Raw genomic sequence first — 20,541 nt, 5'->3', positions numbered from 1 at the left:
CCATCGATTCCAGAAATGTTGAAATAACCTTTGCACGTTCCTCCAACGGTCACTGCAGCTCATGGTTTCTTGAATTTGGTTAGATTCTGGAAAACCTCAGAATCATAACGTTGACGGAAACTTCTTTATTGACTTTCAAACAGTAAGTTAGTTGAGGAACGGCGAAGACCACACTGCAAACTCCGAACTCAGTAGCGGCTTACCAATACAAACTCAGAAGAACCCCTGCTTAGTTGAAACTCCAATAATTCACAGCAACCTCAAAGCTCTAAACGCAAGCTTTAAAAACCTAGCAAATTTGCGTCTGCGCCGCTCCTCGGTACAAAGAAAGAAATACAATTTGCATAACATCAAACGATATTCATAAGATTACAGTAAACAACGCTTTATCATAACAAATTTCCCTTGAGCATAAATCAGCAAACATTGAGAACAAGAAAGCACAAGTTCACTTGTAGAATGCATACTTTTTTTTGTTGCCCGTTTGAAAATAAAGCATATTTTACTTGAGGTTGAACATTGACTATTGCCAAGGCTCTAGATGGATAATCTTCTTTATGGATTTTGATTTACATGAAAAGTTTTAATCTGAAACGGACTTAATCTTACAAAAATAGTGTTTTAGGTCAAAATGTAAGGATTCTGTAAAATGCACAATATACCTTGTCAGTATTGGCATAATCTTCTTTTCTAACATTGGTAGTTGAGAACACACATGATGACAACTGCATTTTATGTGGACATCATTGCTGACCAGTTACATTCTTTCATGGCTTCCATCATCTGTTCTAGAAATAGACTCTACCAGCAGGACTGAATGTACTACTTGCCAAAAGGCTAAATTTCGAAGAAACATGTAAATGCATTTCAATTAATTTCTTGTCCTGTTAACTTCTTAGATATAAAATTCCTGTTGGGAACATATTGAAATTTTGCAGTATGCTAACTTGGAGTTCATCAACTGCATTAAAATTTAAGGGAACTTCTGGACCTCTTGTAAATCTGACATAACATTTCTGTGGACACTTATCAAGAACTTGTTGAATCCATTACATGAGGGGATACATATATATTATATGCCAAAAATGAAGCAGCATGATATTATCAGGATGGTCATAATGTTTTGGCTAATCCATGTATATTAATGTTCAGTTAGTGCTGTACATAGTGATTAATTCTTTAATCTGATGGTCTGACTTTCATTCATATCATTTATATACATGTAGCATATTCTTTAAAAGCTATAAAGCTTTGAAATATTGATTTTAGTCATGTGTATCAAAATATTAAATTTCTTTAAAAAAGTGCTGAATTTTATGAAAGCAGTTTCAACTAATTAATATATTTTAAGTAAATTATTTATTAATATATTACTTTAGTTCAGTTTTGATGTTTTGCATGATAAGATTAAATTTTGTAATTTTTATTAATTGTGTATTTAACATTAAACTTTCTCTTTCAGAAAGAAAAATCTTGCATCTGAAGAGACGGAGAAACCAGAATTTTGTGAAAGCAAAGTATTGAAAGAAGAAAGAAATATAGTAGCTGAAGCTTTGCTTCAGCTTTCAGATGTGAATTCTGATAGTAACTGTGCGTAAATATCCTTAATTGAGCTTTATTCATGTTAGTTGAGAAGAAAACGGTAAAATCATTCTAACGAGGTTGATTTCACTCTTAAATTGTTGGATTAGTGTATATCATTGTGCTGATAAGATGAATTTTCAACTAATCCAAAAACAATTTTTTTTTTTCATTGGTGAAGATACTTCATATTACAAACATGTTAAGGAATTTTTATGGAGTACTATTTTGTAGGCTTAACCACAAATGAATGAACATCTCCTTTGTTACCATGAAGAATTCAACTTATTTTGCTGATATATTTAAAAAAATAGATAATGATAAGGCTGTAGTCTGCCAGAAAATTCAAATGTCTAAACTCAAAATGAAGTATTATTGCCAGTGACTAAAAGAGTGCATGGAATTAAATTTGTACATCATCAGGTAACATAATTATGCATTTGAAGAAAAAATTACTTTAAACATCTGACAAGGAAATGTGTTGATAAAGGCTGGTTGTGGAAATATTAGAATTATGCTTATGCGTTTCATAATATATTGTTTTTAAGAAAGGACATTTGTGATTAACATGACATTAATATTATTCTGCTTTTCTCCCCAAAATTAAAATAATTATAAACTTGGAAAATATATACTAGTGCTGGGTATTTCGTAATACAGAAAATAAATATATTTTGTTTGTTGCAAGTTGGCAATATTTCTCATATTGTGTGATTAATATAATACATGATTTAATAATTGTACCTGTATTTTTGACAAGATAGTGATTATGTTGTGCCTGGCTAATTGATGGCCCATGCATGGCCAAGTGGTTTAAGATGCTGAACATCATTAGTTTGATGAAAGCTCAAATCCAGCAATGCAAAGATGATACATTGATGTTTTTATAGTTTTTCTCATGTGTAACATGCATATGGACCAGTTTCCCACAGAAAATCTTCCTCAAAAGAAACCTTCTGCTTAGGTAAATAGTTCTCATGTGCTTTGTTGTATTTAAGCAGCATAACCTGACTAATTGAGTTGTAATTAAATTCAGATTAAAATTTTGAAGAAAATATTTCCCCTCCTCTATTTTTTTTTTTTTTTTCGTGTGTGTAAAGCATTGCACACAGCGGTATTTTCAAAGGGAATGATGCCTCATGGAAGATTTTTAAAGGAAACTGGCTTATATTCACATTACACAAAGCATGAAATGTCCATGTATGCAGCCTGTTCGTCAGGATTCAAATCCCAAATAAACTATCTGTGTTCAGTGACTTGGCTACTGGAGAGCCAAAATATAGATGTTTGTGACTAAAATATTGTGATTATCACTTTTAACCCTTCAGCTGGAACTGTGAGAAATAATTTTTCCATACTCAAGCAAAATAGGAAAATTATCAGTACTTATGTATATTATCCTGTCAACCATGAAATTCATGTGGAATAGTATGATTTAGCATTATTTATGGATAATCGCAACATAAAGCACACTCATAACATCTGTACTTCTGTTTGATGGCAAATTGGCAATTGTGTTTTTGCCATTGTCTACATCTAAATATCTTGCTGTTCATACTGAATTTTCAGTTGTCAGCAAAGAAAATACAAATGCAGTAGTTTCCAAAGGAAAGGAAAGCTTAGCTTAGGAGTTATTTTTAAAAACTGTTGTAAAGCCAAAAAGATAGGCAATTGTATGAAATGTTTTACAATAATAATCAGAATTATTTGAAATTACATAGGATTTTTATTGTATGATATTTTTCTGTATTTTTCAAATGGGGCCACCATCACCCTTGCTACTTTTACAATCAATGGTATAATATGCAAGTGCTAACATTTTCCAGATAACTGTATCAATTACTGAGTTAAAATTCTGTGGTTATAGGAATCAACTGCACAAAATTCAAAACAAAACAAATTATGCTTTAAAGCGCAAAAATTTTTGTTTGCACATTAAAGCATAATTTGTTTATAATTATGATTTAATGCATAATTATAAACAACTTTGTCTGTAATAACTCTGTGTGGCTGTACGACTTTTAATCTGATCTTGACATTTGTTGCCAATTCGTATATACTGTCTTATTATTTAAAATATTTCTCTTTCATATTTTCTTTATAATCCAAGTAACATATTGATGATTACAGGTTATAAAAATAAAGTAAAGTTATTAATCATGCAAATCTCGCTGAAATGCCTGACTGCTAAAGATTTAAGGAATCGTTAATTACTGCTTTTAAAAATCAGTTTCTTTTATATCATTTAATATAGCTTCCATGCAGGCTTTTAAACATCTAAAGGGTTCACACGGTTCTTAAAAGTCCTTGGGTTTTTTGGAATTGATTTTTGTTCCTTAAAAGTCCTTAACTTCGACCTGGCAGAAGGTCCTTAATTTTAATCGTCTGAAGTTTCCGTCTGTTTTTATGACTGCCATTTTGAGTGTGAATAATCATTTTGGAGGAATATTTTTGGCGATTTATTGATATATATGATTATCTTTTGAATAGTTGAATGGGTTACAATTTGTTCCCATTTATAATATAAATGGTGGGATATTCGAGTTTCTGAGCAACATAAGCATTTTGAAATTATTTAATTTTTTTTAATGAAGAGCTCTTAATCAGGTTTTTGCTTTTGGATATATGAATTCTTTTATTAAATGGGTCTAAATCTGGTGACTTATCAACATCTTGACAATTTTAAGATCAGTTTCTAAAGAACATTTTTAATTCTGAGATCTGGGTGTTTTTCCATGATTTTTTTTAAAACATTGTAACATTGATAAATTTCATTAAAATAATGGCAATATATTGAAATTATTTAAAAAGTAACTTTAAAATAAAACATTTTTATTTTTTACTCTCTAGTTCAATTTTGGCCACTTATTATACAATATTTTGAATCTGAAAAATGAACAGGGTATAATGCTTTGAAGCACAATTTACGAAATGGTTCTTATCAAAAGCAAAATAGCTATGTAATTAATTAAATATGTCTGCTTTTTAATTTTTTCATGGTAAGAGTTTTTCCCTTGTAATTGTCTCAGAATATTCAGCATTCTCAGAATATGCATCAGTTTTCTCTATAAAATTAATGTTACACTTTTTCCCTGTGAGGTTTTTTTTTTTTTTTTTACCCCTTCCCCCCCCCAAAAAAAATATTTCTGGCTTTTTGCTGTTATAGAATTGGTAGGGGTAATTTTTTTTTTAGGATTTGAGGGCAAGATTTATAGATCCAGGATTCTTGAAGATTCCAGAAAGATGTGACAAAATGGAAAATGTCTCCATGGTATTAACACGTAATAGATGCATTTTATAGAAATTTTGTGATGAATTTTTTATGTTTTGAAGAATATCAGAAATTCCAGATGATTAAAACACAATATTTTAATGTTTCACTTCTGATTCTTTTCCCTTTATTTTTTCCACTTTTCACTAGACACCAGCATGAAAAATATCAAAAATACTTCTAATCTTATCACATGAACAGGCATTATAGAAAGGAATTTTTTTATTAATAAAGAAATTGAAAACTGACAATTTGAAAGTTCCATGCAATATGTCTTAGTGCATCATACACAAGGCTGGTGCTAGACATTTTCCCACATGATGCAATCTCTGTGGATCCTAAATTCTGCTTCCAATGCCTGCTTTAATTTCTAAAAGTTTTGCCATTTCTAGATTTTGTTGTTCGGTGTGTCACTAAATTCTAAAAATTCTGCCACATCAGCTCTGTAACCAGCCTTTACCATATCTATTTCATATTTCTTCTGAATGTTCATATTACTAAAATAAAATTAGCCGCATTTTCTCAACATTCTAAATGCATTTAGTGTTTTTTAGAATAACAGAAATCCTTAATTAAATCCAAAAATTCTAAAATGGAAAGGAAACATTTTGAAGAAACTAAATACAAAAGAGAAAGAAAATTATTCTTCAAAGATATGTACAGTTATTATTATGTAAATTACCCAATTGTTTATAATTTCAGCTTTTATTGTAATTTCCAATTTCTATTTCGTCATCAAAATGCAAATCACTTAGACAGTTTTTAAACTGAGGTTTTTGGAGTGTAAGACAGAGTGTGTTTCTGACTTCTGCTTGCTCATTGCATTAGTTCCTGCCAGCTCTTATATTTTTTAACAGTAGAAGTCTAGAAATCTGCAAAGCTTAAGACCAGAGGTTTTGCGGATTTCAGGACAGAAAAGATAAATCATAATATTCAGACTAAAAGTGCAAAATAAATAAGGTGTATTAGATACATTTAATTAAATTATTATATACATTATTGCAATAATTTATATGCATTAAATTATTATTATATATATAAATTGATTATATTATTCATTGTATTATATATACACAACATCAAGTTTTGCCAATTTTGCCTCGTGCAAAGATTTTCGATTTCGGATTCCGGTGTTAGAATCACTGTTACTGTAAAATTTCAACAGCTTTTCTTTATTTTTCTGTATATCGTACTCAATCGTATCGCAATTCCATATGATTCTGCTATAAACCGAGGAGTAGCACCTGTCTCCATCTTTTGCAGAATTTGCATTTTTTGCATTACCATCAATGCAACATGTTTACGTTTTTCAACGTTGCAAGCAGTAAAATCATGAATGCATTTCTTATCTGTAAATGTATTAAAAAAAGGGCTGAAATTTAAAATATTCTTAATGTATCCACAAAATATACAGATAAAAAATAAGACAGCACTAAATAATCTCGTGAAATAACAAAGGTCAGAAAATACAACAATGTGAATCGTGAACTTGAAAGAAGAGTTCAGTGAATCGTCTGCTTTTTTACCTCGATGCAGATTAGAAGGGAAAAAACTTTTATCATGATGTCAATAATTTGGTATTTCCATTATGACTCATTATTATTCAGTAATTATGACATCGTTATTTGGTATTTCGTACTCAATGTTGCGGTTTCCGGAACCTATAAACTGAATGTTTATATTTTGAGACGCAATGCGGATTTCAGGAGTTGGCAGATTTTTGGTATTTGACTGTATTTGTCTTTGCATTATCATTGCTAAAATTTAAATTAGTTATAATGATAGACTTACTGAGTCAGCTTAAATTAAAATTGAATTGTACAATCTTTGACCACTAGTCCACATTTTTAATTTGAATTTGACTGTTCTTGTTTAATTGCATCACCACGAGCTGTAATTGATTTTGTTAGCATATATGGCTTTATATTCGAAGTTCCTCTTATTTAAACTTTTGTTTGACTTTGTAGTTACTTTCAGACATAGTGATAATTTGCTTCACATCTGTTGGGGGAGGCGGTTTGGAGTTTGGACTATTTAACTTTTACCAGATCAAGTAAACACTCAAAGGTACATAGTGGAGAGGTTGACATGTTAGGAGATAAAGCATACATAACCTAGTAAGAACACTGGTTTGTGTATTGAGACAAATTTCTAATTGTTAGAAAAGATGCTTAAAGGGAAGGAAATCGATATAAATTAGCCAAAATGTCTGGGAAGGCTTTGAATTAACTCCTTAACTGCCGTGGAAAATGTTCAAGATTCACTCCTCAGTGCCACTGTTTTTCACACAGGCATGCATAGTTATGCGATGTATTGGAGGAAAATAAGTGCACGTTTTGCTGTCTAAAAACTGTTTACTTCCACAAAATAAAGAATAAAAAAAATAATTAAATGAAATACAAAATTTAATGTTTAGATTAAAAGTATAATGAAAAAGATGTAAATATAATAAAAATGATGTTTGTATAATTAAAAAGATCTCCAAAAATGGAGTTTTGATCAATTTACGGAGAAAGTGCAGAATCGCCCACTGCTTGGTGCATTTTTAAGAATTGCACATACTCGGTATCCATGTACACATCGACCTATTTTCACTTAAAAAAATTCCCAGAATTGCACAAAAATGGCATTGTGCCTTCCCTTGACTTTATGCATGTACACATTGACCTATTTTCACTTTAAAAGTCAAAGAAAATTGACAAAAATCCAGTTCTTCTTACTCTTGTAAAAAGCGCCAAACAAATAAGTGGGCAATTCTGCACTTTAACCCAATTTACTTTTAGATTAGTAAACTGTAATATCAGGTTTCAGTGTTATAACTTGTAAACTCAATGTAGCTAAATGGAAAGTGTGGAAGCGGTATAGGCAAATTTTTCATATCAAGTCGTACACAACGTCGAGCATCTTTTGGAGAATAGTCATAATCCTTGTAATCCTTGTCATCTGACGTAATAGCATATTCTGAGGTGTCTGGTTCTCAACATCACGGAAAGTAATCATGTATTTCTCTGTCATACATATTCATAAAAAAATGCACCTATTACAAACAGTAAACAAAAACAGAAGACACAATAAAAAAAGTATGTTTTATTCAAACAGAAACACAAGCAATAACCGCACAATCATTACTTTAACCATTTCAGAAATATCTCTCCTCCAATTTCTCCCCCCCTTCTCTGAAATAGTAACCTAAATTGCATACTCTGTCAAGGTCATTGTGATGTTGCATTCCAAAGCTTTGTGAATAATTTTACTGGTAGCAACAAAAGCTAATGATAGCATATTAATTTAGATGTCAAACACAACAAAAATCAGCTTTATATTTTCAAATTTTCACGGGACTAGTTTCGATGGTTTTACCGAACCATCCTTCTCAGCTGCAAAAGCGCAAATGAACGAGATAGGATGTAGTGGTTAGATGAGAAGAGATAAGAAATAACGGACAAAAGTCAAGCTACTGGCGCCATCTGTTGATGAAACCAGAACTAAAACATAATTTCTTAGGCTGAAGGCAAAGATGGATTGGAATTAGGATCGTTAACTAGAACAGAAAGAATTTTTTTGAATGTGAAATGCCTCTAGAAAATCCAGTTCACTAATGGAAGATGTTTTTTGAATAATTTTGGCTACAGAAAAATTGAAAGTGTGATTTTCGGACCAACAATGCTGGGTAGCAGAAGACTTCTGTGTTTCCTTTTTTCTAACATATGCCTCATGTTCCTCGACGCGAAATTTTAAGGCTCTCTTAGTTTGGCCAATGTAAATTAAACCACACTGGCAAGAAATCCTGTAAATACCCCAGGAATTCATATCCGGAATGGGGTCCTTGAGTATAGAAGTTGGAATTTTATTGATGGGTATATAAACGACCCAAAAGTTAAATTTCTGTAAAATGCGTGCAACTTTATAGCTAATTGATGGAAAGAAGGGAAAGACAACAGAATTTTTACAATCTCCTAAAACAAGAGTTATGCCTTTTGGTGTGTTGAGGTGAGAATTTTTTAACTGCTTGATTAATATCAATAGCTATTGCTTCAAAATTGTTTGAAACTTTAAACTTCCCGGTATGGTTCCACTACGTAGGTGATAGATACTTTTACCCTGTTTAAAGGTAATAAAGAGGATTTAAATAAATATCTTTCAACAATGAATTCTCTTGATCCTGCTATTCAGTTCACTTTTGAACTTGAGACTTGCAATTCTCTTCCATTTCTTGACATTCTGGTCACACGTAACACATCCAACTACTACTGGAAGGTTTACGGTATTACGATTTACCGTAAACCTTCATCAGTTTGCCTTCCACCACACTTCAAATCATGTCATCTGACTAAACAAAAGTTAGCTTCATTTTATTCCTATGTTTTCCATGCTCTTCAAGTTTGCTCCTCCAGACTATCCCTTGATGAAGAACTAAATTATTTAAAGCAATAACTATTGAGAGGGGCTTTTCACCCAACATTATTAATCAAGCAGTTAAAAAATTCTCATCTTAACACACCAAAAGGCACACTCTTGTTTTAGTAGATTATAAAAATTCTTTTGTCATTCTCTTCTTTCCATCAATTAGCTATAAAGTTGCACATATTTTTCAGAAATTTAACTTTTGGGTCATATAGTCTCCCATCAATAAAATTCCGAGTTCCATACTCAAGGACCCCATTCCGGATATGAATTCCTGAGTTATTTAAAGAAATTATATTTTAGTTCATCAACAGATGGCGGCAGTAGCTTATTCCCAGTTTCTTATCTTAACTTATCTAATCATTATATCTTATCTTGTTCATTTGCATTTTTGCAACTGAGAATGATGATTTGGTAAAACCATCGAAACTAGTCCTGAGAAAATTTGAAAATATAACGCTGATTTTTGTTGTTTGACTTCTAAATTAATATTTGTTTGGCATGTTATTACATCTTAATTAAATGATAGCATTTCGGAAGGGCAGTTAACGCATCAGCTGAGGAAGATGTATTTATACGCCCACGCAGTTAAGGGGTTAAAAAGGTGCATAAATATTGTGTTGAATGTTATTGTTACAAAACAAATGTTTTGTAGCTTTTAATGTGTAAGTATCCTAATATTGTTTAAGAATCAATATTATAAATTGCATCTGTTTTAAACTGTGAAACTTTACGATATTGTGATTTTAATAGGGCTTTTTTTAACAAATATTGTTAAAAAATAAATAAAATTTAGTATTGGCTATGTAAATGCATAATGACTAACTACCTAATTTAATTACTGATAACTGACTGCTTACCCTTAAAAATTATTTCTGCATATTAAAATGAGTTGCTGCCTTTCTTTATTCCTTATCATGGTCACAAGATTAAATGCAAAAATGTAAAAATTCATGTAAAACTTTGCATCTAGTAAGACTTATAATACAAACAACTTATCACGTCTTGTGCGTCTTATTGGAACCTTAAAGTATGTTAACTGGGTTACAACCCCTGGAATTTTACATGAAGCTACGACACTAACTGCATCAGACAGAGCCCAACTAGCTTTCAAAACTTGCCAGCCTTGGCTACATCAGGCCTTTCAGGTTTGTTCTGAACAGCAGGTCTTTCTCTAGGTAAGCAGCAGTGGTGACAACAGCCAGTCTTTTGTTATGAATCACGCTGATTATTATTTTACTTCTTATTTTAACCTATGCCGTTTGACATAAAAATCTACCTGCTATCTAGTAAACCTCTAGATTGAGCAAGTATGTGACAAAATGAAACATAAAATCAACATAAAGCTAACTGTTAGTAAAATGTAAATAAAATTTCACTTATCTTCTTTCAAATATATTCAACTATTATAAGCATAAAAAATTTAATGCTACTTGATAAATTTTATAAAGTTTATTTTATTCTCAAACTTATTAATAATTATGTTAATTAAGTTATGCTTAATAATAATGCATCATACTTACGGATCTATTTTATTTTTAGGATGGTATTACAAAAATGAAGTTCAAGCATAGATAGTATTTTTAACTGAATTTATTCAGTTCCTGTTTGCTCATAGGTCCTTAATTATTTCTATAAAAAAGAATTTTTCTAAAATAATCTTGACATATTTGCAAAAGAAAGAAAAATTAAGAGAATTTGCTTGCAATTTACAAGCAGATAAAGACATGATCTAAAAAATTAAAAAGTTTTCCGTAAGAAAAAAATAAAATGCTATTCCCTCCCCCCCCCCAAAAAAAAAAACAAAATTCCTAATGCTGGAATTCTGGTAGTTCTTTAAATTTCTAGGCTAGCAAAAACAGTGTGGATGTGGATCTCCCCCCCCCCAGTTTAATGTGAATATGAGCAGTTTTCTTAGAGAAATTGTCTAGGAAAATATCCTTCTTATTAGACAGCTCTTGCATGTTTCGATGAATTTATTAAACAAGCAGTCCAATTTTAATAAGTTTATAGACTACTGATTTTTATTGAGCTGTGTTAAACTTAATAGACTTATTAATTCAAAAAACGTTTGATGAATCGTTTGTTTTTTAAATAATATGTCATGATATGTGTAAATTTTTGTCATGTTCATTTGCATAAGTAAATAATCATAATTATTTTTTTAGCTGTTATAATTGATTGTTTGAAATAAGAAATGCATATAAATGTAAAAATATAATTAAAAATTCATCAATACTCTCATACATAAAATAATTTTATTCAATAAAAGTATAATATTTTCAAATACTTTCTGATTATCTGCATGACCAGTGAAAAAATATTAGCAAAGCAATATGCTGCAACTCAGCTATGTGCATAGCACATGTCTGTAAAAACCAGTGCATAATTTCCGAGCTTGTGTGTTTTTAAAGCAAAAACAAATTACTACTTACATTGGGAGAAAAATGGTGCAAAAAAACTAATGTTTCTCACTTTCAGATTTTACTGATTCACTGCTCTTCTCTGGTATTACTTCTAGCTCCCTTTTTGGTTAGTATCTAGTTAACCTTTTGGTTTTAAATATTGATGGATTTAAGATTTTTAACATTCTCTGGCCAGTTCAATCTTTCATGTATTCTGCTCAGTGTTTGTCCATGATTTAAAAATTGTACTGGTTACTAATTTTCCTTATATCTATTCTTTCAATAAATCTAGCAAATCTCATTCCTTGTACTGTATAATTGCCACTAAAATTTCTGCCAGGTTTCTGAAGGCTACATTAATATGGGTTATGTTATAGTTTTATGAAGCATTATTTTGATTTTCTTGTTGAGATTAAGCCCAATTTTATGAATGCTAGATCATAGAGGCATCTATTAGCATGTAAGATTCTTCGTACTTACATATTAATACAACCGCCTTAGTGCAATTCTGCTGTTTTTTACAGAAGATAAAATATGCTGACCGATAGTTTCAAAAATTTTTTTATTATATAGATATATATTTTATTAATCTTGGCCACAAAGATTTTAAGCCTAGAACTACTGCCTGTAGAGATAAAAACATCATCATTCTAAATGACAGAAAAGAGGTACTCCACAGGTAGAATGAGCACTTTAGTAATTTGTTGAATGACCATACACGGGATGGGTCTTCAACCAACTACCTCTGTAAAAAAAACGATAGTATCCTGCCACCATCTTTGGCAGAAGTTAGAGAAGGAATTAAAAAGCTCAAAATAACAAGGCTCCAGGCCCTGACTTAATTACATCAGAACTCATTAAAAATGCTGCAGGTTAAAACATTGAGGAAATACACCACCTCATCGAATCAGTTTGGAACCAAGAAGTTTTATCCAAAGATTGGAAACTGAGGATCATCTGTCCTATACATAAAAAAGGAGACATTTTGGAATGTACCAACTACAGTGGAATCAGTCTCCTTTGTGTTTTCTACAAACTATTTTCCAATATACTTTTTAGTAGACTTGTAACTTATACAGAAAATATTATGGGTGATTACCAATGTGGTTTCCGCAAAGGAAGATCTACAGCAGAACAAATCTTTAACATTAGGCAAATTTTGGAAAAACTAATGAATATGGTATTGCAAAACACCACCTTTTTGTTGATTTTAAGACTGTCTACGATTCAATAAACAGAAAATATTTAATTGAAGCTATGAGAGAATTTGCAATACCTGAAAAACTTATAAATTTGGTCAGCATTACTCTATTGAGACATAACTTAGGCAAATCTATTCTTACAAACTTAGACAAATATATTCTGGTTAAAATCCAGAATAATCTATCTGAGCTTATTATTGTTTCAAATGGGTCAGACAGGGTGATGCACTGGCCTGCTTGCTTTTTAACCTTGCCCTCCAAAAAATCATAAAAGACTCCAACATTAATACTTGTGGAACTATCTTTAACAAATCTGTTCAGATTTTTGCATTTGCTGACGATATTGACATGCCGCACGCAGTCCCGAGTCACTTAGACAGGCTTTTACATCTCTAGAGGCTGCAGCCAGCAATCAACCAAAATAAAACTAAATACATGCCATGTGATAATAACAGCAATCTCTATTTTGAAATTGGGAGTTACGAATTTGAAACTGTTAGCAAATTTAAATATTTAGGATCAGAGGTTAATACTCTCAATGATTTAATGCCTGAGATCCGTATAATTTACAAAAGCTTAATCAGACCCATTCTTACATACTCTGCTGAGACCTGGGCGATGACAAAAAAAGTTAAAAGTATCATTTCTGTCTTTGAAAGAAAAATTTTGAGAAGTATTTTTGGTGGCATAAAATATAACAATATTTGAAGAAGGCGAACTAACTCTGAACTCTATAAATGCTTTAAAGAAATATATATAGTAAAATATATAAGGATTCAAAGAATTAAATGGGCAGGACACCTGTGCAGAATGGATTAAAATCAAGTAACTAAAATGATCTTCTCGGCCAGACCATTTGGCACCCGAAAAAGAGGGAGACCTAAACTTAGGTGGCTCGACTGTTTGAAAACAGACTTAAGAATTTTAAAAATAACCAATTGGATGTCCATGGCCTGAGATAGAAGAGCTTGGAATTCGATTCTGAGGAAGGCAAGGGCCCATCCTGGGCTGTCTGGCCATTGAAGAAGAAGATATATGTTTTAATTAAGTATTTATGCCAAAAGTCAATCAACAAACATATTTACAAGCTCAATATTTTTCCTTTTGTTCTGGCAGAAATCCAGTGGCAGTCACTTTAAGAATGAATTTGAATCAATTATTCAGTTTATCCCCTAGAAATTTTGCCATAGTTATTTCCATTGCGGCCAAAACCCAGAAGTACTTATTTGAGAGTAGAACTTAAGAAAAAAAAAAATCTAAATCTGCCTATAAAATACACTGCAATTTGAATGCAATGAAAAGTATATATATGATAATTGCGTCATTGCTTGCAGGGTGAATGGAGTTTGTCTGATGGGTACAACCAATTTGCACTTTTTCTGCAAGTTGGCCATTTATTCATTAACCACCTGTAGTGCCTATGGCAGAGCAGGTTAAGGATAATACTTGAATTATTCATTAAAATACAAGGGCTGCCCACAACCCTTATGAAGTTCAGTCTGTACCAGGAAGAATGCAACCTTCATCCAGGTGCCAGAATACACTTGTGAAGATGCTAAGTGAGTAGCTGTTGTTTTTCATAAAGGTGATGGCATTGTTATGAAATTTCCTGGGTGGCAGGACATGCCTTCCGAAGAGAGTGGTATTTTATTTAATACAATTATTGTAGCAATTTATTAAAGAAAACATGTCAGAAAATTATTCTTTTACAGACACTATCTGGTGCCCACAGCTTAGCAATTGTTGCTACTTGTATTACTATGGATATGTCACATATGCATCAGCTGCAATATTTGACAGCCGGAGTGTGTCATATTTAAATTGATTCCGAGGACAAGCATATCACATTTGAATTTTTAGATAGAACATTTAAATAATTTTTGTTGCCACTAGATATAGCCTTGCATCTGGTGAGACAGATGTTTTGTGTATGAATGCATCATTTAGCGAAATATTTTTTTTTTTTTTAACTTCAAATGGCAAAACAAAATTCTGTATTTAACAGAAGAAGAATATATACATATGATCAAAGAGTCATTTTTTTCTGATACTAATGACAATGATATTTCTAAAGAGCAAAGTAATAGTTATAGTGATTGTACTATGGATATATTATCACATATAGAAATCACAGCATGCATACCTTCCACATTTTTAACTAGGACACTTCAAGATTTGAAACCTTTTGATTTTGTAGAACCAAATAATATTAATACTAGAAATACTATAAAAATCTTTTTTTTTATGATGATCTTATAAAATACACAGTAAAAAAGGGGGGTTGCAAAAAATTCATTTTAGAATTACCCCATCATCTTTAAAAATAAGTGAAATTTTTAGATTTGACATTGGTGCAAATGAAAGTAATCTTTGGCTTGATTATTTTGATGGAAATAATAAGAAATATTCTTTTTTCTTGTTTTCATGTTAGTTTTTTTTATGAAAGAGATATTTAATAATTTCTCTTTTTGTTAATCAGATCCGATTATTTGGATATTGTTTCCACATATATTTGAAGAAAGTGAAAAATCTTATTGTAGAATATATCATTTGATTTTATACAATTTTTTAAGAAAATATAAAGTTGTAAAATTAATTATGATGAATACATGAGTGTTCCTTTCATGATGTGCCAAAAATTAGAATAATTTCACCGCAAATTAATTTATGCAGATTTTTTTCCCAAAGTTAGGCTTTGTAGCATGAATTGTTCGTCCCCACAAAACAAAGCATCCTTTTGGCGTGCCTTCTGAAGAGAGTGGTATTTTATTTAATACAATTATTGTAGCAATTTATTAAAGAAAACATTTCAGAAAATTATTCTTTTACACACACCATCTGGTGCCCACAGCTTAGCAATTCTTGCTAATAATGCTTTAAACATCAATTACAGACTCAATTAGCAAGACAAAACTGAAAAATAACAAGCATAATGACTATCTTACAATGAAAACATTGACAAACACAATTATGAAAATGTATTATTGTTATTTGGTGTCTTAAAATATTTTTCTTCCAATTAGTTTATTGCTTTTAGTTGCATGAATCTTGCAAAATTTTGATTAATGTTTAAGCGATTTTTGAACTACCAACATCAGTTGACAAGCTGACTTATGGCCACCAGCATCATGGGAGCTTTTCTGGATTCCCGACAGCCCCATCTACCTCGATTGCTTGTTAAATGCATAGTTGCCAAAGTATGCCGAATTCTAAAAATTTGGTGTCTTCTATTTAGGCAGTTGTGTTAACACATAAGTATTATATTCTTTTCTGTATTTCAGTAATATTATTGCAATTAATTTCAGAATTAAGATAAATAAAACTATCCATTCTTCTTTATATACATAAGCGGTTAAAGTGTGTGTCGCCGATAGTTTATTGTTGCCACTCGGAAAAAGGAGCACGGAAATTAACGTTTCCGCAGTTTACAATTAATATCTCGGCCGATTAAAGTCGTACGAAGATGAGAACGGTATCGATGGATTCAGATAATTTTTTGGAATCCAAGGATACGCGTCTCGAATTTCAACTTGGCGCCGTTCCGTAGATATTCGAGAAAAAAGAATTTGGCACGTAGCCAGATCCCTCTAATAGGGAAAACCCAAGAAAGAAAGTGGAAAATGTAGGGGAAATTAGTTCTTAATTAATATCTCGGCTAATTAAAGTCCCAAGAAGACGCGAATGGTCAAAATAGCGTGCCACAGACCTGCGGAATCCAACGGTGTGCTTCGCTAAGCCCGGGAGCCAGCCGTTTTGGAGGAGATAATCTTACTTCACCCCATATATATATGCAGCTTAAGTGTCTGTTTGTCGTCGCTAGTTTATGGGTTGCTTGCGTAACTGTACTAGCCAATGGGATGAAGTTGCCACGGCACAGGGATGCCGTTTCAATTGAGACGTAGACAATTTTCTGCAGAACTTGCCTTTGCTATGACCATCAATAAGTCTTGGGGCCAAACACTTAAGTGTGTTACCATTTTTTTACCTGAGCATGCATTTGGACACCATCAACTTTATGTTGCCTGTTCAAGAGTTCATGAAAGATGGGATGTAAAATTAAAAATAATTGATGGTCCTCTGCAAGACGAGCTTAAAAATGTTGGAAAGAAATGTTGTGTATAAAGGGAACTTTGACATGTGAATTAACATTTTATCATTTAAATCACCTTTATTTATTGAGCTAGCGGTGGCTCTTAAGAAATGTACCGCCAGTAGTTTCCTTCATTGCACTTTACTTTAAGCAATTAAGCAAGAAGAAGGGGGAAACACCATGGGGCAGTAAGCAAAGGGGCATCCTCACCGCTTGCCCTGGGTAATTCAGTTTAAATTAGCAGACACCTTTGCACAAATCATTTTAATTATAATTTATAATATCTAGAACAGTGGTCATTTCGTATGATCGCTGGGCTTTCTAGTTCAAATATAATCTAAACAATTTCTAAAAAGGATGGAGACAGACTATTTTCACTAATTGTCATAAGTTTCATGTGTATTAATTTTTAAGCCCTATTTCCTAAGAGTTAGTTAAAGCTTTTGAAATTATGTTTACATCACCTACATATTATTGTCACCTATATATTATTGTACGAGGGTTAATAGTGGCAACTATTTATTTACAAGGAATACAAAAGTGATTCATGTCACCATGTTTTACAGTCCTTCAATATAGTCGCCAGCATTGTGTACAACCCGTTTCCAACGATGTGGAAGTCGCAGAATACCTGTAGCAGCACCTGCTTTGTTGATAGTTTGAATGGACCAGTCTACTGCCGCAAGAATCTCAGGAACAGTTTGGAAGCGAGTGTCACGAAGTGGTTCCTTCATCTTGGGAACTAAGTCATAGTCACAAGGGCTTAGATCTGGGGAGTATTGTGGATGGTAAAGCACTTCCCAGCCCCATCGCTTAAAGAAATCAGTCACAGCTTGCGCTGCATGCGGCCGAGCATTGTCATGCAAAATGAGAGGAGTGTTCTGCAGAAAGTGTGGCCGTTTTTTTTTTTTCAAAGCTGGTTGGAGATTGTGCTTCAAAAATGAGCAGTAATACTGCGCAGTGACGGTCTGCTATGGGGGAACGGTATGCGTTAGGATGACACCATCACAGTCGTACACGAGAATCACCATAACTTTCACATTGCTGGGGTTCTGATGAAATTTCGAACGTCGTGGTGACCCGTGATGACGCCATTCGTTTGATTGGCGTTTCAGTTCTGGCTGGTACGATCGGGCCCAAGTCTCATCCAGCGTAATGATACGGCGTAAAAAAGTCGGCAGGCAGACTTTCGGGCAGCATCGTATCATAGCCATTTCTGCATTTCCGTCAATTGATGTGGAACAATTTTTCTCATGGACAGGCGTTCCTTCAGAATGTGCAGCACAGTCATATGCGCTAATCCTGTTTGTCCGGCCAGCTGACGGATCGTTTGGCGGCGATCACTGTCCAATAGTGTGGCAACAGCTTGCACGTCTGCATCGCTGACACTCGGACGACCTGGCCGCAGCATGTCTGCCACGTTTTGGTGTCCTTCATTGAATGCTTTCACCCATCTTGCTACGGTTCTGTAAGGCAATGCAGATTCCCCGCAAGCCTCTTGAAGCCCTTGATTACACTGTCGTGCTGTACGACCTCTGGCACATTCAATTTTTATCCAACATAGTTGTTCTTGTTTTGAAAACATCCTGACAACACTTACTTTAGACCACGAGCTAATACAAGGATTCGTTCTTCGCGTCACTCCGCATGCGCATGATGTAGGCAGGACAAGTCTTTTTGCTGAGAGGTAAGGTAGGTATGTAGTTTACTTGTGGTATACGCGATATTCTTTGGTTTTGTTGCGTAGCGTTTTTTTCAGCTGTGTTGCCACTATTAAAGTTCCAACCCTCATATCTTTAATTGTGCTTCTCAATTTAACCTGGGATTGTGAATAATCTTAAGGACATGTTTACAAAGTAGACAAAATACAGAGTCATCTTGTGCATAAATACTAACAATTTTATATACTGAGATAATTAAATTGAAATTAATAATATAATGGATAATTAAATTGAAATATATAAAAGTAGACTATTAGAGAATTTTAATGTTAAAATAGTTTGCTGTTGTATTTCATATATGTTCTTATTTGAAGATTGCAAGTTACATTCCTAGGTTTTACCAGTAAATCATTGCACACTTAGTGATAATGAAAAATAGTAAATAATTTTAAAAAAGGGGGATGGTTAATAAAAGAGTCAAAATATACGAAAACGAAATGACAAATTTGTGTATAAATCATTTTATTTAAAACATATTGCAATAAAAACATCGGATATAACAAATTCAATTCATATGTCAGCTCTAATTCCACTTTCATATATAAAATATGACTGCCATCACTATCTGAATGTTTTAATTAACTTTTCCATTGCTGGAAGATCAACATAATTTATATACATGACTATGATTTAAAAAAAAAAAAAAAATTAAAGGCGGTTTCCTAAAATAAATGAGTGATGAACAAGATTATTGTCAAGAATTTGCATCTTGCTCAATTTTTGAGTCTTCTAGAAGGATGCTGCTTCTGTGGTATTTCTGAACTGTTTTTTCAAAAGCATCAATTATTGCTTTCCTGTAATAAAATTTACAAGTTATAAAATTATTACAATTTCGTTATACCTTATTTGTAAGTGAATGCTAATTAAGATACCAGATCAGCTGTGGCTAAACTTCATTAATGCAAATGCCACATGTCAAAATTTAGAAATATTCAAAAGCCATAACTAGATAGGTACACTGCACAAAAAAAGGGGGGCAGTTCTATATCTCCTGTTTTACTGGGCCAATTGACGAAATTCAACTTGCATTTTTCATGTCTCGAAAGCGCAACTTAGGATATGTATTAGATTTATATATAGCATTGTTCTAATATAGGTATTTTGACACAAAATCAGACTTTTCATGAAATGACATACCGTTTTTTTTTCCATATTTTGATTCTACAACTCAAATCATACCGAACTACCAAGTCTTGTAAAAAATCACTCAAGTTTTTAAAAAATTAGCTCCCCAATGTTAATTAAATTTGATATATATTTATTAATATCTTTTTTATTAAACTTACCTGATTCCTTCTTCCAGAATTATAAAAAAATAGAGGCTTAATCCAAATATAATTAGCACATTTTTTATGATTTATTTTAAAAATTCGTATATTTAAATATTTTTTCAAAAAAATTTTTATATTATAACTTATAAAATTTTTAACATTATCTTAAAGTAGATGTATTTCTAAGCATACATGAAAAAGATTAGAGTTTTTTATTAAAAATTTCAAAAGATATATGCGAATTTATATATTGGCACATTTTGAAATTTGGTATATTTTTTTAAAGCGATAATAACATCAAATGTGCTTTAGGAACTTTGTTAAATTATTTGAAAGTAGGAATGATGTGACTTTTTCCTCTCATTCACGATGCAAAAAATAGGGTGCTGTAAATTAACCCTTTCCGTCACGCTACCTTTTAAAGTTGGAGTTTTGATTAAAAAAAAAAAAAAAATGATAGGCAGTCTAATCAGGCCTAGAGGAATACACAAGTAAAAAAGTAAGCTAGCACTTTTCATTTTAATTCTGTGGGTGTGCCCAAAGTGGCACACTGATTGAAAGAGCTTCGAAAAGAATGCTGAAACGAGCATTGTCGT

At 32.2% G+C, this 20,541-nt stretch overlaps 2 protein-coding genes across 3 annotated transcripts in view; one reads left to right on the top strand and one right to left on the bottom strand.

Annotated features, from left to right (window-relative positions):
- The window catches only part of LOC118200152 (uncharacterized), a 36,232-nt gene extending 25,168 nt beyond the window's left edge, over positions 1-11,064 (top strand). For both annotated transcript variants that reach the window (XM_085810411.1, XM_085810410.1), the window contains one exon: positions 1,463-11,064. In XM_085810411.1, the coding sequence (XP_085666537.1) occupies positions 1,463-1,598 (136 nt within the window). In that variant the 3' untranslated portion in view covers positions 1,599-11,064. The remainder of the gene's footprint in view (positions 1-1,462) is intronic.
- An 8,055-nt stretch (positions 11,065-19,119) lies between these two features.
- The window catches only part of LOC118193162 (cardiolipin-specific deacylase, mitochondrial), a 53,124-nt gene continuing 51,702 nt past the window's right edge, over positions 19,120-20,541 (bottom strand). The window contains exon 12 of the mRNA XM_035364202.2: positions 19,120-19,468. Within this exon, the coding sequence (XP_035220093.2) occupies positions 19,369-19,468 (100 nt within the window). The 3' untranslated portion in view covers positions 19,120-19,368. The remainder of the gene's footprint in view (positions 19,469-20,541) is intronic.

The sequence above is a fragment of the Stegodyphus dumicola genome, chromosome 2 (assembly GCF_044657685.1).
Source record: "Stegodyphus dumicola isolate Sdum_Otavi_A_Nest chromosome 2, ASM4465768v1".
Taxonomy (NCBI): Eukaryota; Metazoa; Arthropoda; class Arachnida; order Araneae; family Eresidae; genus Stegodyphus; species Stegodyphus dumicola.
Note: the sequence above shows the minus strand (reverse complement) of the source record. Positions and strands in the feature narration are given on the sequence as shown.